Source organism: Paramisgurnus dabryanus, chromosome 20 (assembly GCF_030506205.2).
Source record: "Paramisgurnus dabryanus chromosome 20, PD_genome_1.1, whole genome shotgun sequence".
In the NCBI taxonomy this organism is placed as follows: domain Eukaryota; kingdom Metazoa; phylum Chordata; class Actinopteri; order Cypriniformes; family Cobitidae; genus Paramisgurnus; species Paramisgurnus dabryanus.
Window position 1 is genome coordinate 10,892,694 of NC_133356.1, and position 21,218 is coordinate 10,913,911.

Consider the following 21,218-nt stretch of genomic DNA (forward strand, 5'->3'; position numbering starts at 1 on the left):
GAATCTTTGTTTATTTTCTGGATTAGTAAATCTTCTGTTTTAATCTGTACCATAAATGTTCGGTCTTCTGAGACTGAAATGAGAAGATTTAAGTCCCATGGACAGAACTCTGAGGCGGTCACAGGACCAAGATGAGCCTTCAACACAGCGAGCACCTCCTCTCTCTACAGAAAACATATACAGTGGTGTCAATAAAAAAAAAATATGATGAAAAATAAACTATTAAAAAAACTTTCAAATTCCCAAATCCTGTTGAGATGAAATGAGGTATGTAATTGTCCCAGCTTACATGCATTCTGCCATTATAGCTAGCAAGTTAAATAAATCAGATGTATTTAAAAAAATCATGGTACAAAATTATTTTGAAATATAATTTGTAAGTAAAAGCTAATCAGAAGCTTTTCTAATGGTGCTGACTAACTTTTGAACCCCTCTGTATATGTTAGAAATAAAAAATGTGTCATGGTTATTTCTCTCTAATACTTAGTCTTAGATATAGGCTTATGAGGTGCTTATGAATACATTTCTATAATATTTTATTGCTAGCTTCATGCAAGTATTTCATTCGTACCTCTGATCTTTATAAGCTATCAATCACAGTCTGGACAATGGAATGTTCTGTATGCAAGCTTTGTGAAGTGTTTCATCTGGAGATCGGTTTCTTTTTGTGCAATTGCTCTGCTTTACAATACACTGTACAAAATTGTGCTTTGTAATACCTCTGCATTCAAAATAAACACTTTAGAGCCCGAGCATGCTGCTATTTTTGTAGTCTGTGGACACAGGGACAAATGCCCAACTCTTCCTAGCAATGTGCCAACCACTCTGCCTGAGGCAATTGCACCTACGTAAACACAAATGTCAAAAAAACATTAAAGACATTTTTGTTTCCCACCATCTTATATACGTCAAATTTATTTTAGTGACCCTGTCTGTGAAATCCAGGCTAATGTTTTATAATTTAATTATGAGATAAGGAGCATCAATGTTTGATTTCACTTCTCAAATTTCAATCTTTGACAATCAACGTCTTTACTCAAAAAGATATTGAAGTTATATTTTAACCTTCTCATATCACATGATATTTATGTATAAAACAGTAAATCACCAAAAAATGACTTTAGATGGATTTTCACGGGCAGGGTCACATATTTCTTATATTGATTATGACTCTATAATTGCCTTTTACCCTCTCTAACTTGTCTGTAGCATTGATCAATGTCCCAGAGAATCACATAATCTTCTGAAGCACTACAGAGAATGAGACGATCTTTCATTGTTCCAAACACCATAGCAGAGACTTCACCATAGTGACCAGTGAGTTCCAAGGGATGCTACAGGAAACATCAAAACAAGCAGCTTTTATATTAATGATAATTGAATCATAAAATTATAACCGTACAGGTCAAAGGCAGAAATTGACATGTGTGTGCATCACAAATCACCTTCAGGTTGTTGGTGGTGTAGACCCTTATATTCTTGTCCAGCCATGGTACAGCACAATGAGAAGAGCAGCATGCCAGCTGCACGTGGGACACTGACTTGTTGCAAATTATAGTGAACTGCTCAACAAAACATTGCACATGAGACTCCATCACTTATACCTGTAAGCACATAAAATAGCTTTGGATACTTTGCCATTTGGAGAGTCATGTATTTAGGCTAGCGGAAACGTGTGCTTAGGACAGGCTGGCATCTAAACAGACCCAGTAAATGACGTCAGAGATAAATGAAGGTTTATTTTGTTCATTACTCACCTGAATAGTAGGCTTTTGAATTATTGAATGCAATCGTATAATTTTCTGATTGGGGAAAACGAATGAAGTTTACCTATGAGGCTTTTAGTTGTTGGCTTGTGGCCGAGCAGTCGCGTCTGTGTTTCTATGGAAACAGGACAGATCCGGGATGGAACCCCGGAAGGGACAATTCATTAGGCTTGTTTGACTTCATGCGGCGCCACAAGAACCGAAAGGCGGATGACGTCAAAGTACCGCGAGAACGATTCGAGAAATCATACGAAGCTGATACAAAGTCTAATTTCGTCTCGTTCTCGCGGTACTTTGACGTCATCTACCTGTCAGTTCTAGCTGCGCTGCATGAAGTCGAACAAGCCTTTATTTATCAACGTGAAAGGGTTTGTGAGTTGGTCTTTTCGGTTTTTATTGGACATTGTAAGTAATTGAATGCTGAGATAATACAGAATTGCGTTGTTTTAATTAAATGGCGCAGATGGTATAAATGTTTATAGTAACAATTCAATATTACAAATAACTTCCTGGCTTCTCCACTTGACTGACTGGTTTTAGTAGGATACACGTAGGCTACCTTGCGTTAGATTTGTTGCCTCTGGTTTATTCTTAGCTTCAAAAATCTACACCGGCTTGAAAATGTACACTGAAAAAACTTGATATTTTATGTAACACTGCCCTCTAGTGATAAACGGCAGTCGATATCAGTTTCCTAGCACCCTCAAATAAAGTCGAGTTTAAAATAGTTTAACCATATTACGAAACAAGTGTTGTTTACTGATGTACAAACAGTGGAAAATATAATGAAATATATGTATAGGATTTGCTGGTGCTCCTGTTTTGACCAGCAAACGCTTATCGTTTTATAATTTTCCCGTTTTCCGAGCATTAAAACACATTTATTTCTTTAAAAAATATATATTATTTACAAGAGGTTTAATAAATTCCTTCGAGACAAAACTATTATTGTTTTTAACCACATAGAAACTGTTACTTTGGTATGGTTTTATAAACGCGCACGCTTAGTGTTTTTACTAACAGTTTACTCTGAACTCACGCCTACATCTATTTTCCACCAATGAGTATCGGCTAAACACGGTGAAATATCCAATAGCAAAGCATAATTTACATCTGTCGTCTTAAAACACGCCTCTTATATTCCTCCACCAATCAGCATTTCACTTTATTCAATCAATCAGTTCTCTCCGCCCTGTTTGTCTGACGGAACGGAAGCCGAGAGAGGCCAAACCAACCCATCCGGATAACAGAGACAAACTTGGCTGTGAGCGGATGAACTGGACGGATCTTTGTTCTTTACAGTCACACTATCAATCTCTTTATATCTGTGCGATTCTTCATTGATATGCGTTAAATCTATATAAAAATTACATAAAATACTAGTTTCCACAGTTTGCGGTTTCAGCACAAGCTTGTACTTTTTTGTGCTAGCATATTTTCCACTGTTTTAGTTCATTCTTCTCCCCACCGACGAGGTTTCATTGGACCAAGATAGGCGGCGCAGGCACCAAGATGTCGAACCGGATGGTGTGCAGAGAAGCGAGCCACGCCGGCAGCTGGTACACGGCCTCAGGTAGTGCCAGCGACCCAACAGCCGCCCGGGCCTGAGGTCCGGCTTTAGCTCAGACCAATGTGTGTGTGTGTGTGTCTGTCTGTGTATGTGTGTGTTTGTGAGTGGCTGTGCCTTAAAACCTAGTGAGCTGCCTATATAGACAGCATTTTTGGGCACTACAAGTGCATTCCTCACGTTTGGAATGCGTCAGTGATTGATGCCTACTAGTAAGGCATCTCGCATGGTTTTGAGACGCAGCCTGTGAGATCAGCTGGAGGTTTTTAAATAGCTATGCTTTAAAGATCATTGTGAGTTTTTATTCATACATGCGTTTTTAAACCCCGATTTAGGGAAAACAGTTTTATATACTTTGCACACTAAACACAAACCAACTTCATTCTGTTACAAAATCACTTTGTTTTGTTTAAAGATCATCTCGGTTTACCAGTTGCTGTACTTTTGTAAGCACAACCGGAACGATAAAATGTCATTTACTCGCTTTAAATTATTATTTTTTATGAACTAGTTAATAATGTCATGTGTGTATTACAGTAAAAAATGTGAATGTTTATCTTGTTAACTAATACCACACTTAAATTCAACGATCCGTGAAGTTGATATAATATGACAAGGCTGCACTTTTGCATTTTGTGGTTGTATTTGTGTAGATCCTTTGTGTATATCAGCAGCTATGAACAAAACCAGGCCAACAGTTAGCCGGTTAGCACACAGTCGATGTGTATGATTCAATCTCTTTATATACACACCGGTTACACAAAGTAACAACACGGATTAATATACCATCCACACGAACCTTTCCCTTCTTTAGTATACTGGATGAGTAAATCCAGGCAGATAAACTTTAATTTTCACAGGATTTACCCTGCTAACGGCTAATGCTATTTTATAAAGTTCATATGAGACTGCTGTTCATGACAGCTGTGTTTTCATAAAGAATAAATTCATGCTTTTCATGTATATTTAAGTAAATCCATTTTTATTTCTCATCTGTCATCATTTCAATGGCAAGTTCTATTCCAGTATATTCAGTGAGCCCTGTCAGCATAATATAAGAGTCTGTAGAGGGCCTGTGATGTTTTTTCCCTCATGCAGTAACAAATGATGCATGACAAAAGGGTTTCAGCAGCATATACGATATTGAATTCCACCGTCACACCTGTACAGAGATCAGTCTGCTGCCATCATGCTGTACAGTGTACATGATGTTTTATGTGCAGCAAGCTGACATCATCATTAAGGTTCAAGTTTTCTAGGATGGTCTACTTCCAAATAATAATGCATGCTGTAATCTATTTAAAAACAAGCAGAAGCTGCCTTATCAGTCAATAATGAATGATATCGGTTAGCAAAAAAATTAGGGATGCACCGATAGGATTTTTTTGGGCCGATACCGATTTAAAGAGACAACTTCTGGCCGATACCGATATTAAACACTTGTAAACAATACTATACAGTTGGTCTATTAGCTAGTTTATTTCTGCATCAAATTATTTTTACTGAACATGGATTTGATCTAATTAACATTCAACTGACCAACATAATAAGAGAGGCACAAATTAAGCTAAAACAAATATAAGAAGACAGCATGACAACCTTCAAAGGCAGTTTTGGCTATTCAGCATTTACTTTAATAACAACATTAACTCATTTTTTTTTTTACCTATAATGGATTTCTTTATGCAGTTAATTAATAAACAATCGGTATCGGCCTTTCTCGTGCTATTGCCGATATGCCGATGGTTTCAAATTCATCAAAAATCGGCCGATAAATATCGGTGGCCGATACATCGGTGCATCACTAAAAAAATGTTTGTGAATTTGATTTTTTTATTTTGTGTTTTATTTCAGCACATGAATTAACTTTTATCTAATGTTACGTGACCCCTTCTTTGCAAACCGAGCTAAAGTCTTTTTTAATTTACTGTTTTATACATAAAAATCATCCTACATAATGTTATGAAAGTTCTGTTAAAATTAAACATTTATATCTTTAATATTGACTTAGTAAGGCCATGCCAAAGATAAATAACCTCCTAAGACCTGGTGTCACATTTTTTGTTGTTTGCATAATAATACTTAATTCTGTGTAACTGGAACCTGTTATACACAAACATGGGCAATTACACTGCTTTATGCTCAAAGAAAAATATTTGGTTATTATATTAATTGTTTTTTCCTAACCCTAAATCTAATCTAAAATGCAAGCCAAACCAACGCTTGTGTCTTAGGAGGTTAAAATGAATTCAGTGATGCTTTAAATCTCATAGTTAGATTGAGACTTTAGCTTGCATTTTACAGACAAGGTCACATTTAATCATTACAGTGATCATCCTTTAAAGTCGCCATGAAACGTGTTGACATATATCAGAATGAAACCGGCTTCTGAAATGAAATAAGGCAGGGCTGGATTTGAATTTTTCCACCGATATCTGATTGGATCATTTGAAGTTGGGTTGTGTTGCTAATTGCTAATCGCAGCGATGTTCTCCCAGACCCTTGCCACCTGCCATACCATATGGGAGGAATATTTGAGATTTTGATTAAAGGCGGGGTCCATGTTCTCTGAAAGCCAATGTTGACATCTGAAATCACCTAAACAAACAAGCTCTTACCCCTGTAGAATCTGGACCTTCTTTTGATAGATCTGCCCTACACATATGCAACCCAGGCAACGATGTGGGTTAGTAGACATGCATCTTACTACTAATTGGCTACAAGTGTGTTTTGGAAGTCTGACAGACTCCCTTTTCCAAGTGTTTTTTCCAAAATCACGCACCCCGCCTTTAAAGATTATGAGGACACATGAATTTTTAAAAAAATAATGAAGCTCATAGATACACACAAACACTAAAAACAAAAATTTTCATTAAATACAGCTGTCAGCAAGTCAATTGAAATTCAGTCAGATGCTCCTTTGCTGGCTTTTACATTAATTGATTATAGTCACACATTAGTTTGTAGTAAGATTTATTACCTTTATAGATTTGAGTAATTACTAAAACTAATTGGTTTTAGTCTTGGCATGTTTTTCTACAGAATCATCCGAGGTTGTCCCCAGAAGTGTTATCACTTTCTGTCAGACTCTGATAAGAAAGTCATTACAACTGAGACAATGATTCTGGCTGAGGCTGAAATGTTGCTGGAGTCAACACAATGTTCTGAGCCGTTTCTTATATTGAGTCCTTATTTGTTTGGTTATATTGATAACACTAGTGAGAAAGTGGCAATAACAGGATCATTTAGACATAAAACAATCAAGGATAGAGATGTGAACGTCATGTTAAAAAATGACAAAAATTTCTGATCGGTCTTGATAAACTTGTCAATGTAAATATTTAGCATAAAGTAAAGTTTTAGGGCACTAGTACTCAGATTTTTCGGTGTCCTACCCACTGTGTAGGGTGCATCCCTTCACGCCCCATCCAAAGAAAATTCCTGACATAAAGCAATCTCAAGAATTGTAATTAATGAGTGTGTTTACATGCACAGTCTTGCGCCGATAATTCTTAATAAACTGATAATTTGGGGTTATGTAAACACGTTAAACCCGATTTCTCGTGGCTTGTATAAACCTTAACCGAATTTCTCACAGTTTTGTTCATTAGCGCAAAGTTACGCATAAGTCTTGACTGAAGCAGTTTGGCAGAGAAACTGGGAAAATAGAAGCTCTGCAGACATGATAAGAGATACAAAAGTACAGCTTAAGACTGATTTGCCGTCAGGTTTTTGAAAGACTATTATGTACAATAGGTGGTGACATCACTGCCTGTGAGAAAACCTGACAAATCTCCAAGTCCCATGTAAACACAGTTGTCTGCATAGCCGGTTTATTGATTTGCATGTTAACACATGAAAACAGTTTTCTATAATAAGCAGATTTTTTATAGTTATCTGCTTATTTTGTGCATTTGAACAATGTAGAGCTTTTTGTTAGTAAACCTTGTTTTTCTTAAGTTTAATTACACAGAATTTAAAGGTGCAGTGTGAAGCTACTGGCACCACCAAAGGACAAAGATGTCATAGTCTGCGACAACGTAGTGACGAAATGTTCTCCTTAGAGCAGTTTGTCCATTTAGGGCTACTGTAGAAACATGGCGGCACAAAATGGCGACTTCCATGTGAGGAGACCTGTGGTGTATGTAGATAAAAATGTCTCATTCTAAGGTAATAAAAACATAATGGTTTATTATGTGTAAAGTCTTTATACACCACTGATAATATAGTTATGTATATTATATTGCATTTCTGTCAAAAGATCCTTCTAAAATGTACACACTGCACCTTTAATAAATTAATGTATTTTATGAAAGCCCCCTTGCACCATCTTGCGGCCCCCATTTTAAGAAACACTGTTTATGGTTATTATCCGTCATGTTTTTTTACATTGTGACATTTCGATGCTAAGCAAATTTCCCTTCCCCCAAGTTTTATTGGTAAAATATTTTATTATAGTAAGAATGAGAATAGTATGCACATAGAATAGCAATAGGAATAATACAGCAAAAGCTAAGTTTTGAAACCGTTTCAGCTATCTTTTTCACCAAGGTTTCAAAACTGTAACATGATGGCCGTTACATCTTTCATGACCATTTCTGATATCATTTTCTCTATCTTTCCATTTAGGATCCCAGCTTAACGCACAACTTGAGAGCTGGTTATCTCAAGCACAATCTACAGTGGGTCCTGCCAGAGCCATAATAGCACCGTATGTAAAAAAATAAAAAAAAATAATACAACATTTTACTTGTATTATTGTTCTAAAACTGCTATCTTTGCAGGCACGCTGGCTACACTTACTGCGGCGCGTGTGCCGCTCACGCCTACAAGCAGGTGGACCCATCCATCACGTAAGTGTTCTTCCTTTTATCAAAGCTAAAGTAGACGTTATAATGAGTTTGCCATGGGGAGAGAGGTAATCTCAGCCTGCTCTCGTCCCGCAGTCGCAGAGTGTTCATTCTCGGCCCCTCTCACCATGTGCCGCTATCTCGATGTGCCCTCTCTCCGGCCGAGGTCTACAGAACGCCACTCTATGATCTGAGGATCGATCAGAAGGGTGAAGAATCTCATTTCCTTCATGACCTGCCTGCTTTAGGGGAAAACTTTACAGATTGAAAGGCAATGCAGATTGAAACATGTTCATCCTGATGTTTCTCTGGCTCATTCGCTCTCAAACAGAGCCTTGCAGAAGAGATTTCTGTGCCCATTTGCAACTCAAAAGTGAATGTATATCCCTTACAAAATTTTAACAGTTCATTTGGGGTATTGATTACCATTGGCAAAACTATGGTTTTACCATAGTAACCATGGTTTAACTATAGTAGTAACCATGTTTTTTTTTGTTTTAACTGTTGTAAAATCATGGTTAAATTTCGTAAGGGATATCACAAGATTCTGATAGTGTTAACGTGGCAAATGTGACCCTGGACCACAAAACCAATCATACTGTAAGTAGCATGGGTATATTTGAAGAGTTTGGTTCCAAAACGCAATAAATCTATTTTGACTAATTTCGGTTAAAATGTGTTTTCTAAACCAAGAAAGTGACAAGATGAAAACCACTATTTTTTGTTACAAACTTTCACATTGCAACTTTGTTATAATAACATTATAAATTAAAATCCATAATTTGATTTTCAAAGATTTATTATAAAAACTGATTATGTACTTAATTTGGACAACTTTATATTGCACAAATTAAGATATTGTCCTATCCTAACAAACCATACATCAGTGGAAAGCTAATTTATTCAGCTTTCAGATGATGTATACATGTATATATTTCAAAAATTGACCATGCGAGTGGTTTTGTGGTCCAGGGTCACAAATGTCCAGTGTAGATACTGGAGAAGAATAATCTTGATTTTATGTTATTCATACGAACAAGGTTTTACATCTTTATCATGGATTGCCTGCTCTCCTTTATGCAAAGTAAGATTTAAATGCACAAGATGAATTTTAGTGACATCCACCTTCTATCTTTTTCTCTCTGCCAGTTTATGCTGATCTGTGGAAAACAGGCATGTTTGAAAAGATGAGTCTGCAGACAGATGAAGATGAACACAGCATTGAGATGCACCTGCCTTATACAGCTAAAGCCATGGAGAGGTAACAACCACACATAAGCTCCATTTTCAAACCTAGTGAGAATGCTTTGCTCCCTACTGACTACATAGGCAGCTGCCCAAGGCATCATCCTAATTGACTTGGTCCTCATAGATGACTGATTTGGAACGCCATATGTAGAACGCCACTAAAGGAGCAACATGCCATGCATAAAAATAGTTATACCACAGGGCTGTTGAATACTTTATTTCGGATTGGTTAAGAAATAAAGAGTTTGGTTACATTTCGGTAAAAATTTGTTTTCTATACTAAGAAAGTGACAACCACTATTTTCTGTTACAAACTTTCACATAGCATCTTTAGGTTATTAAAACATTAAAAATTCAAATCCATATTTTTGATTTTCAAAGATTTATTATAAAAACTGATTATTTTCCACGAAATTCAATTAATCCATAGTTTTTTCAAAATGCTATAAATCTATTGAATCAATAAATGTGCATTCATCTTTGCTATGTTATATTCATTAAGTTGACTAGTGGTATACACTGATCAAACATTAATCAAAACACTTACTTTGTCATATTAAGAACTAAGGGTGTCACGATTTCGATTTTAAATCAAAATCGATCGAAATTAAGTCACAACCTCGAACTTCGATTTAAAAATGGGATCGTCGATGTTGCAACGCCCCCATGTCACGTCCGGTCGGCTTGTCAAGCGGGGGGAAATAAACCTCTCAGAGGTGCCTTTAAAAACGGAACGCGATTTATATTTTAAACACAAGGGATGTATTGCTACAACTCATTGTAATGCATATCATAACCTAGATTAGATTAGATTATTACCTAGTGATCTGACTTCAGACAGAGCGCAGCTCTCTGCACGTGCGTGAGAGAGCCGCCAAGATGCAGCGGGTTGTATTATAAACAATAGGGATAGTTTGCCTCAGCTCGCATGAAACGCATAAAACTGAACAAATACGTAAGGATTACTACTTTAGTTTATGTTTAGACTTTGGACAGATGCGAGAGCGCGTGCACGTGAGACAGAGAGAAGTGCAGCTGCTTATGACGCACCGGTTTTATTTCAGATGCTAGGAGGAGTCCAAGACGCGCACATTAAGTCCATGTGCGTGCAAGAAGGAATCCTCTCTCTACAAGCTTTCTCGCGTACTAAGGGCTCGCTATAGTTGTGTAAGTAAAGCCCACAAACCCCCATGCAAGGAAAAGCACGCAATGCGCATGTTAATGTAAAACTATAATAATAATATTAATAATGTCATATAATTTTTTGTCTTAAAAAAGTTAAAAATCGAGAATCGAATCGAGGATTTGGAGAATCGTGACACCCCTATTAAGAACACTGTCATTAAACACTGCGGTTATACTTGGGACGTTGTGGCTGAACTTTTTTCACAGCGATCAGCTGTAAAATGATTTGGTCCTGCTCGATTTTCGTTGGCTTCTCGTAAAATAATGGAAAGTTTTTCATACGATCCCCCTGAGATCAATGTGTTGGGATGAGAGAAGCTTGATGCTGTCGGTTGAACAAGCAACCAGAATTTGTCATCTCCCGTGTGCCTCTCGCGTAAGTTTTTGATGAGTTACATTTCTTTCCCATCACAGAAAACCACCACACATCAAAAGTATTATTTTGTTTTTATTTGTTTGTTTGATCATGAAGGGCAAGATTAGGAAAACTAGGATTCTGTTTAGATCTGTTTAGGATTCTGTTCCTTATTCTGAAGAGAAGGAGGACTGCCGTTTATCACGTTTTGGGGAAAAAAGGGAGAAAAGTTGACAGAACAACACAGCGGATATTGGATTTTGTGTAAAATTAAGAATTTACTTTTTAATACTGACCTGATACAATACTGTTTTTGGGGGTAACTCTTTTTTCAATGCCGTTTATCATGTTTTGAAACCAAGCTCTTCAAATGTTTCACAGGTATGCATTCTTTTTTTGATAAATGCACACCTGACCTGTCAACTGTCCAATAACCACCAGAGCAATGTCTTCGCGATGTCTGTTTAACGGCACGATGCAAAGTAGCATTACCGCCTTGGGTGTGCGTTATTTTTGAATAATTTGCATTACTGTCAAACACATTTAGCCGGAATTCCTGTCTTTAGAATGTAGGAGGTCATTTGAAAGACGGCAAAGTCAAGTGGCTTTTGGAAAATCCTTTGTGTCCTGCTTGACACTGCCTTAAAATGCAGCCTTTGTAGGCAACTTACTAGGTTTTGTAATAGGGCACTTAAACAAATTCATCTGGGCAGTCAGTACATCAACTTTCTTGAAAAGCGGAGAGTTATTTTTCAACAATTGAAAACCACTCTTATTTAGCAAATGCTTTTATCTAAAGTGACTTAATCTAAACTGAAATAGAAAATATGCAAGAAATACATTTTTAGCCATTTGGCACCATATTGCCTCTTCCTGATTTGTATACATGACAGGCTACCTACTGAAGTTTCTCCTTATAACATTTGCATTTCCTTGTGTAGGATGGAATTTGTCCTGGGAATAAATGTACGGTAAACATAAATGGATAGAATCATCAATCAAAGTTTTGCATCATCTCTATGCAGATTCTTATTGACCCACAGTCCACTTTCAATTCCCATTCCCTGCCAGATGCACTCATTATGATGTCAGGATCTAGTAGTGCATTGACTACAATTATTGGGATGTGATGGATGCTCTGTTTTTTTAGTTATCAATGCACATTCCGCCATCCTCTTCTATTATTATATTTAAACTTTCCTATACCCACATACTTTAGGTGTAACCAGTTTAATTGGATATTTATGCTGCGTCCGAAACCGCCTACTTCATACTGTATAGTAGGCGAAATGCAGTAGGCGAGGCGAGTAGTATGTCAGAATACATAGTACTCGAAAAACAGTACGCGAAAAGTACCCGGATGACCTACTACTTCCGGTTAGATTTTGCAGTGTGCATACAATGGACACTTCACTATCCCATGATGCCCCTGGAGAGGAGTTATCCAACGAAGAAGAGGAGGCATGCGGCTGTTTTCGCGCTGGAATGACATGACGTGATGACGACGTATGTCACGTGATGTAGCAACATGGCGGATGTAGTACGTCCAAATCTCATTCATACTACCAGGATTCATACTATACAGTACCTACTGTTTTAACGGCAAGTAAGTAGGAACTTCATCTTATTCAGTACCTACTATACAGTATGCTGTTTCGGACGCAGCCTTAGTCTTTGCATGCAGGTCAATCAGTTTCTAAGCTAATATTTCCAGAATTTATTATTTCGGATTCCTTTATTTATCGCACACCTCCTCTCTGCATAAGTGTTCATGCAGCTGGTAAAGCATGTCCAAGACATGAGTTTCATTCCCAGGGGATACATAAATCGATAAAAAGAATAGGCCTTGAATCCACTGTTAGTTCTGCGAAATGTATAAAAGTGACTACAAATCCCAACAAAGCTATAAATTAGGTAAGTGTTTATATGAAATGGAAATGAATTCAGGATGTTTCTGATGATTTTGGCATGACATTTCAATGCACACTGATAAGTAAGAGTCAGTGATATGTCAGATCTACCTCTGGGACGTGGCAAGTGATTGTGCTGTCTTCCTTTTTTCATTTTTTAGCCATAAAGATGAGTTTAGCATCGTGCCTGTGCTGGTAGGGGCTCTGAGCGAATCTAAAGAACAGGAATACGGGAAGCTTCTAAGCAAATACCTGGCCGACCCTTCCAATCTCTTCATCATCTCCTCTGACTTCTGCCATTGGGGTTTGTGTCAGCTCACACACTTTGGGAAAACATTTTGCAAGTTGAGAATATTGTAATTAATATAATAATTAGCTGTCCGACTTTGGTTTACCTGTAAATAAACTTTAAAGAGCTTAAATAGGATTATTTTAAATCTTTTAATCTGAAGGTGTACTTTGTAAACCAAAAAATAATTGTGCATTCATTTCATCATGAGAAAACTACACATTTAAAAAATTAAATTAAAGAATGACCTAAACACATAAAAAATTATATAATACAACATATTTATTTAATTTTTGATTTATTTGGAATGCTTTTGGTCTCAGAATAATTGTCATAGGACTATAAGTCATTTGCAAATACTAAGAGTTGTGGTTTACAAAACATGACACGCACAATCCCTAGTTTGGTTTTATTTATGTGTGTTAAAATTGTTGTGTTGGTATATTCTGCATTTTTTTGCCACGTTTTCAAAATCTTTTGCTTCTCCGCAGGGCAACGTTTTCGTTACACCTACTATGACGAAAGTCAAGGAGAGATCTACAGATCCATCGAGCACCTTGACAGAATGGTAAACCTGTTTCTCTGCCCTTTTTCCTCATAACTTACCTAATGTCTGACAAGTGAGGTTTACATGCAAGCGACCCATTACGGTTTTGGATTCACAATCTGGTGCCACTTGCTTGTTGCTAATCTATTCAGCGGTTCTAGAAAAAAAAGGTGAGGAATTTTTCTCCAAGCTAAAGAGTCATTGTTATGGTTACTTTGACGTCGCAGCCTGTGATTCAAAGACTGACTTTAATACTTTCCACACAAGTGAGTCTAGCCATTAACAGATGTTCATAGCAATCCAACCTCAGTAAATGCTTACCAAGTGGGAAAAGTACTTTTGCTTCTGTAAGGTCATTTGAACCTCCGGACAAGAATCGCTTTTGATCTACAGCTAGGAAACTGGGAAATATTTATTGTGTGTTACTGAAAATATGGTGTGCTTTTGAAAGCATTTCTGTTTGATTGTATCACAGTGTCGTGTTGTACAGTTAAACCAGATGTTTTATATTGCATTACATGATTTTTATTTTATTTTAGCATTATTCATGTCATGAGATTATACAGTGAGGTTGTATTTGTTAACATAAGTAAATGCATAAGCTACCTGTAACATGAACTTGGGCTGGGCAGTATACAGAGATTTGGTAATATATCTGTATTTTTCTCAATGGTATGAGACAATATGGTCTATATCGATATGGTCTGATATGACCCTCCTTTGCCACACAAGCATACACTGAAGTCCGACATTAGCTTTCTGACCAGCTAGCATTGTGCAGCTGTATATTTCCTAACAAGGAGGACAACCCTGTCATTGAATTTATTTTTTATCATTCATTGCTTTAACAAAGGTGATTGTGACTACTCACATGAGGATTTAAATTGCATTTATTACACTTTGTAGATATTTAATGTATATTGCCATTCTTCCAAAAATTACCAAGATGCGAATTTGGGTCAATATCGCCCAAGCCTAACGTGAACCAACAAACTGTAGAGTTTTTTTCCTATTTAAAACTTGACTCTTCTGTAGTTACATTTGTACTATTTTATTAGCGCGATGCTAATGGTCTAATCAGATTCAATGGACTGTGCTAAGCTATGCTAAAAGTGGTACCGTTAGAACCGGAGATCAGCTGAATGGATTTCAAAACAGTAAAAATGAAATGTTTTACTCTAGGGGAGCTGGAAGATGAGCATATTTAAAAAAAGTGTACCTTTGTATTTAATTTTTGTGTAATATTAAATGTCTTTTAATAACATGAAAATATATTTACAAATGATTAAACCAAATAGTGTTTCGTCACATTTGATCGTTTTGTCTTATCTTAAAAATAACAAATGAACCGTTTTTTTCTTACAGAAGGTCTGCATTCATTAAAAATGAGCGAATAAAATATTTAATGTTCCTTACTTAACTTATGAGGGAAATAGCCGTATAATAAACAGGATAAAGTACAGGCAGCCTATTGTTACTTAAAGGGATAGTTCACCCAAAAATGAAAATTCTGTTATAATTTACTCGTTCTCATGTTGTTACAAACCCGTATAAATTTCTGTGTTCTGATGAACACGAAGGAAGATATTTTGAGGAATGTTTGTATACGAACCGTTAGTGGACCCCGTTGACTTCCATAGTAGGTAAAAAGAATACTATGGAAGTAAATGAGGTCCACGACTGGTTTCAAACATTTCTCAAAATATCTTCCTTTTTGTTCATCAGAACAAATTTTATACAGGTTTGTAACAACATGAGAGTGAGTAAATTATGACAGAATTTTCATTTTTGGGGGAACTATCCCTTTAACAGTTACAACTTTTGATAAAAATATTTATAAATTCAGAAATTAACATAAACTACGATTTTTAACTTTTGTTTATTAATTTGTTCACGATTCGGCTACAACCTTGTTAACAAATACAACTTTATTGTAAAGTGTGAATGTTCATGAAATAAATGTCTGAATTTCTATTTTTTAGGGAATGGGAATTATAGAACAGTTGGACCCCATGTCCTTTAGCAATTATTTGAAGAAATATCATAATACTATTTGTGGTCGCCATCCCATCGGCGTTCTTCTAAATGTAAGTACTTGAGTCATATGAATGGTTTTGTATTTTTTAGTTAGCTGGTGTTGCATTACAGGGATAGTTCACCCAAGAATGAAAATTGTGTCATAATTTTCTCATCCTCATGTTGTTCTAAACCGGTATGCATTTCTTTTTTCTGATGACCACAAAAGAAGATATTTTGATAATTGATAGTAAGCACACAGCTGACTGTAACCAATGACGTCCATAGTAGGAAAAACAAATACGATGGAATACAATGGGTACCGTCAACTGTTTGCTTATCACTTAACACTTTTTTAATGCCAATTTTAGTATAGAGCATTATGTTAGCAAAGGTCATGGGTTTGATTCCCAGAAAACACACATACTGATCAAATATATACCTTGAATACACTGTAATGGTGAGTTTACACCAACCGCGTTTCAGGCGTCAAAATTGCGTCTACCGCGCCTAGTTTGCCGCTTGAACAGTTTGAATGCATTCGCGCGTGTCGAGCAGAGTAGACGCGTGGAAAAAGCAAGCATTTGACGCGCGTCAGAGGCAAAATCCGCTTCTTGTCGGAGGGGCAAGTGCTATGCAGTTGTCTGTTTGCAAGAGGACTTATGTTGATGTGCATTTGTCAAGAGAGTTACCAGTTTGTCGATAAACGTCACGTGACTCAAAAGTGAAGTGTGTATTACAACTTACCAGGTTGCCCAAAGTCCTCACTGACACTCTTCCAAGCGAGGTTCTTTTTATTCCTGTCTCCTCTATAGAAATAAGAACTTGTGTCGTATAGCTCCGGGTGACTGCTTACGGACAATATCAAGCGTTGGATGAATGAGTGACTCCGGGCGGGGCTGCCACCACAGCAGCAAGCAGGCTTCTGATTGGTTAATGCGGCGCGAAATTCTGCCAAAGTTCTAATTTTTCAACTCGGGCGTCAGCCGCAAATTCGTGTGAACCGCAAAATGCACAAAAAGCACCATTCGCGCGCACCGCACACAACGCTCAATTTGCGCCTTTTGCGCGAGCTAGACGCGCGAATGAGGCGGAAGCGCCTCTTCCGCGCCGCGGGACCTCCAGACGCGCATCAACGCGTCTTCACATTGACTTAATATTGACATCACTCGCGCTTCGCCTCTACCGCGGCTGGTCTAAACGCAGCATAAGATTATTTTTGTCAGTCTAAGCGCATCTCATCCCACTGTGACTCTTCCCATGATTCTCTTTCCTCCAGGCTGTGGCAGAACTGAAAAAGAACGGCATAGATATGAACTTCTCTTTCCTAAACTACGCGCAGTCGAGCCAGTGCCGAAACTGGTCGGACAGCTCGGTGAGCTATGCTGCTGGAGCTCTTGTCGTTCATTGAGGTGAATTCTCCCAGGAAAAGCAGAGCCTCCCAGAAGACCCCGGAATACTGGCCAACCTCTCACCCACCTACCGAGTTCCCAATCATAGATCTTTCTCCATCTGCTCTTACTCCCTGCCTCTTTTCTAGGGCATACCAAGCTTGTCACAGCTGGGCTCCTCATACATATCCTGGGTCCAGATGTTAGATTCCAACCTTCTTTCCCCTGCCAGCCAGTACTCTATGTTTTTCATGTAAGGCAACTTGGATGATGCTATAGATTAAAGTGCAGTCACAGCCTTGGGTGTTGCAAGGTAGTTTTTGTTTTGTTGGGGCGGGGTCTTAATGAGGCATCGGTAAGACTGTAATGTAATTTAAAAGTGAGACGTTATGATTCACCTCGAGTTTAAATAAAGTTTTGACTCTTTGCAAGTCTGCTTATAATCTCCTACACATCTTGTCTAAGGATAATGTAATAAGAATAAAGGATTTAATGTTCATATACACCCTGAGAAGTATAGTATTAGCTATTGCATTATTCCTTTAGATGCTTACTGTTGTAGTTTTTAACAAAGGGCTACACTAAACCCACTAACCCTCCACTGTACCAGATATACCAAAAAAAAAATTTGTTTAGCTAATCTTTCATTGTAGTCTATTCCTATATTTAGTTCAGATTTATTCTTTCATTTTTCATGTTATTATGCTTTTTTTGACATATAATCACAGACTTTGTGGTACTGTACTAAAGTAAGTACATGTTTGATTTAATACTTGTTCACAGGGACACAATGCCCTCTTCCAGACTGCCTCAAAGGGGAATGCTGAAATCCCATCAGCCCTGCTTTGTAACACATAATAGGGAATATTCTCAAAGTGCTACACCTTCCCTTTGTAGTAAGCAGCCATGTCTTTAGTTAATGATGCACACCCACACCAGATTTTCAGTCTCTCCCTCTCATGGCTCCGGCATGTTGTCTAGTTTTCCTCTCTTTCAAAGAGCACAATGCAGCGGGATTTCCTCGGTACCCTGAAAAGAAAACCATCAGCGAACAGCAGATGGAAAACAGCAATGCACCTGTTCTTCTCCAACAAGATTCTTAAACAGAAAACAGACAAAGCATGTCCTACCATGCAGATGTGCCTTGGGTCAGTGTTAAATGTTTTTATTTATCGGTCCCAAATCCACCCCCATCTACCCAGAGTCTAGGAAAGCTTGATTTACTCCATCTTTATCTACATCGGATCGGTTTTCACTGTTAATGTAGGGAGATTCGTTCGATTCGCCAGTTCTTACTGAGATAATCGCTCACATCCTGTACTGTTAGAATTGTTTCAAATGTATTTGTTAGTGCCGTATGTTATTATTTTAACTTGCATTGTTATTATTGCATAAAAAAAACAGTTCACATGTTGTCAAACCTTTGTCAGAATTAATTCAAGCGCTCCTTAGCGGAGTCATTTTTCAATCTCAGGTTACATCGAAGCATTACTGAATTCTCGCCAGATATGACAAAAAAAAAGGTCATGGCCGATGTTGCAAAGAGAAAAATAAAGTGTGACGATAAGAGTTACAATGATGTGGCGTTTTCTTTTTATGATACAATGCTTTATGTAATATGTTTAAGAGAAGTGTTATTATGGATGTCAGATCTGGTCAAGAATAATTTTAGATGGCCACAATATGAGTCTGCTGCTGTCCAGACTTTTTAAGTCTCTGGGGCGGTTAGTTTTATTAGGACATTTAAGTCGTTTTTACAAAAAATCATTACTGGTGTGCATCTTGAGATAGAACAATGGCACTAATATATGTTAAGATGTGTCCATAGAAGGTGTTTTTTAATTAAGGCAATTTTTAATTTTAATTAAAACCACCATTTTAGTCTTGCACTTGGAAAAGCCCGGTTTGGGAAACTGCCTCTCTGTCCTGCCTTTCCATTTTTAAACTCCCATCGGGAATAATGACTCTGGAAACTGAGTTTGTGCCACAATATGCTGTCGCCAGGTTTAGGAATAGTTACCAGTCTGGTTCTGGTCAGATTTGGTAACCAATTAAAAGTTCCTGTTAAGTTGTCTTTGCCAGCTCGTTAACTGACTAGCTTTAGTTTTGATATTTTTCCAGAAAAATAAATCTGGAAGTTATTTTTACCAGAGCATTGCATGAGCAACACGAAAGGTCATGGGTTCCATGGATCACCTGTTAGTCACTTTGGATGAAAGAATCTGCCCAATTAATACATTTAAATAGCATTGTGACAAACTTTTGAAAGATTTAAACAGCACGTAACATGAAATCATTTTCTCAAATTGCTTTCACAGACCTTAATATTAAAAACAGCAGTTATGCACTGCCATCCAAGTGCAGCATTAAAGGGACACACCACTTTTTTGAAAATAGGCTCATTTCCAGCTCCCTAGAGTTAAACATTTGATTTTTAGTGTTTTGGAATCCATTCAGCTGATCTCCGGGTCTAGCATTACCACTTTTAGCATAGCTTAGCATAATCCATTGAATCTGATTAGACCATTAGCATTGCGCTCAAAAATAACCAAAGAATTAAGATATTTTTTCTATTTAAAACTTGACTCTTCTGTAGTTACATCGTGTACTAAGACCGACGGAAAATTAAAAGTTGTGATTTTCTAGGCAGATATGGCTAGGAACTATACTCTTAAACTGGAGTAATAATCAAGGACTTTGCTGCTGTAACATGGCTGCAGCAGGCGCAGTGATATTACGCAGTGCCCAAAATAGTCCCCTGCTATTGAAAGTTACCAAGGGGACTATTTTTGGCGCTGCGTAATATCATTGCACCTGTTGCACTTCCTAGCCATATCGGCCTAGAAAATCACAACTTTTAATTTTCCGTCTGTCTTAGTACACGATGCAACTACAGAAGAGTCAAATTTTAAATAGGAAAAATATCAAACCTCTTTGGTCATTTTTGAATGCGATGTAATGGGCTAATAATTATGCTAATCAAATGTTTAACTCTAGGGGAGCTGGAAAATGAGCCTATTTTAAAAAAAAGTGGAGTGTTCCTTTAATGCGCATGTATTTTAAGAGAGCACACCCATGGTAGCGCATCTGCATAACAAACCAGTTTACCTTTTTATTACGCCAGCTAAATTCTTGCAGCCAAAGAGCTAACTTCTTATTTATTTGTTTACTGCTTATACATCAAAGATGTGTTTCCCATTATTTTGTAATCACTGAAGAACTTTGCCAAACAGGATTTAAGAAAGACGTCTGCCGTTCAGAAGTCTAAATAATAAAAGGTGTAATTATAGATATTCTGCTCAAATAAACATAAAAGGTCAAATATCTGTTATGGTGGTAATTACGTGAAACAAGATATAAAACTTTTTTTTAATAGTCATTTATGAGGTGCAGGGTAGGGTGTTGCGCAACAGATTTTTACGTAACCAAATATTTATCTGCACCTAAATCATTTCCTGTTTAGATTTTATTTTATAATCATTTTTGAAATGTTGCAGAATAAATTTGAGAGGGGGTAATTCAAAAGGGATTAATAAAAAAAAAGAAGAAATTGTATATGGAGTGAAGAGCAGATGTTTTTAGGGTTAAATCCAAAACACTTGGTTGACAAAGGGGAAAATGCAAAATGCCTGCACTGCGGTTGATTGTTTTCCATGAGTTCCGGGGAGGATTTGTTGCGAAAGATGTGCCGAGTGTACTCACACTGACCAATCAAAGGAAATATTAATTTGTGACATATGCTATGTTGTAGCTTTAAGATGTACACTGTTGGTATATGCAGTTTAAAAAAAAAAAAAACATTTCTTGTTGATGAAAGGACGTCAAGGAACTTCATACATGTCATTCTGAACTCCTGTTTGAAAATTTTCTTTGTAGATTTGTGTCCTAAATCAAAGGATTTTGATTTGTCTGGGTTTAATGTTGAGTTCTATTGTGTGCCTTTTGCCTTGCAACAGTGAATTGTTGCAATATTGAAATTAGGAAATGTTGATATTGCCTTATATCTATATTATAAAATTACAAATTTACTTAAAGCCTTTTAAAATTCATCAACTAAAAATTGCCTCAATTGGTAGCGCCTAAAATTGTGCGTT

The 21,218-nt window shown here is 37.1% G+C and overlaps 2 protein-coding genes across 2 annotated transcripts in view; one reads left to right on the plus strand and one right to left on the minus strand.

Annotated features, from left to right (window-relative positions):
- wdr27 (WD repeat domain 27) overlaps positions 1-1,632 on the minus strand; it is a 58,399-nt gene extending 56,767 nt beyond the window's left edge. Inside the window, exons 1-4 of the mRNA XM_065296405.2 lie at positions 1,446-1,632; positions 1,190-1,334; positions 720-844; positions 51-164 (exon numbers count right to left, since the gene is read on the minus strand). Coding sequence (XP_065152477.1) covers positions 51-164; positions 720-844; positions 1,190-1,334; positions 1,446-1,595 — 534 coding nt within the window. The 5' untranslated portion in view covers positions 1,596-1,632. The remainder of the gene's footprint in view (positions 1-50; positions 165-719; positions 845-1,189; positions 1,335-1,445) is intronic.
- A 1,347-nt stretch (positions 1,633-2,979) lies between these two features.
- On the plus strand, positions 2,980-18,700 carry memo1 (mediator of cell motility 1). The gene is made up of 9 exons (XM_065296409.2): positions 2,980-3,339; positions 7,963-8,044; positions 8,118-8,186; positions 8,280-8,392; positions 9,333-9,444; positions 13,043-13,185; positions 13,662-13,738; positions 15,700-15,804; positions 17,013-18,700. The coding sequence occupies exons 1-9, from the start codon at positions 3,279-3,281 to the stop codon at positions 17,142-17,144; spliced, it is 894 nt and encodes a 297-aa protein (XP_065152481.1). The 5' UTR covers positions 2,980-3,278; the 3' UTR covers positions 17,145-18,700.
- The last annotated feature ends 2,518 nt before the right edge of the window (positions 18,701-21,218 follow it).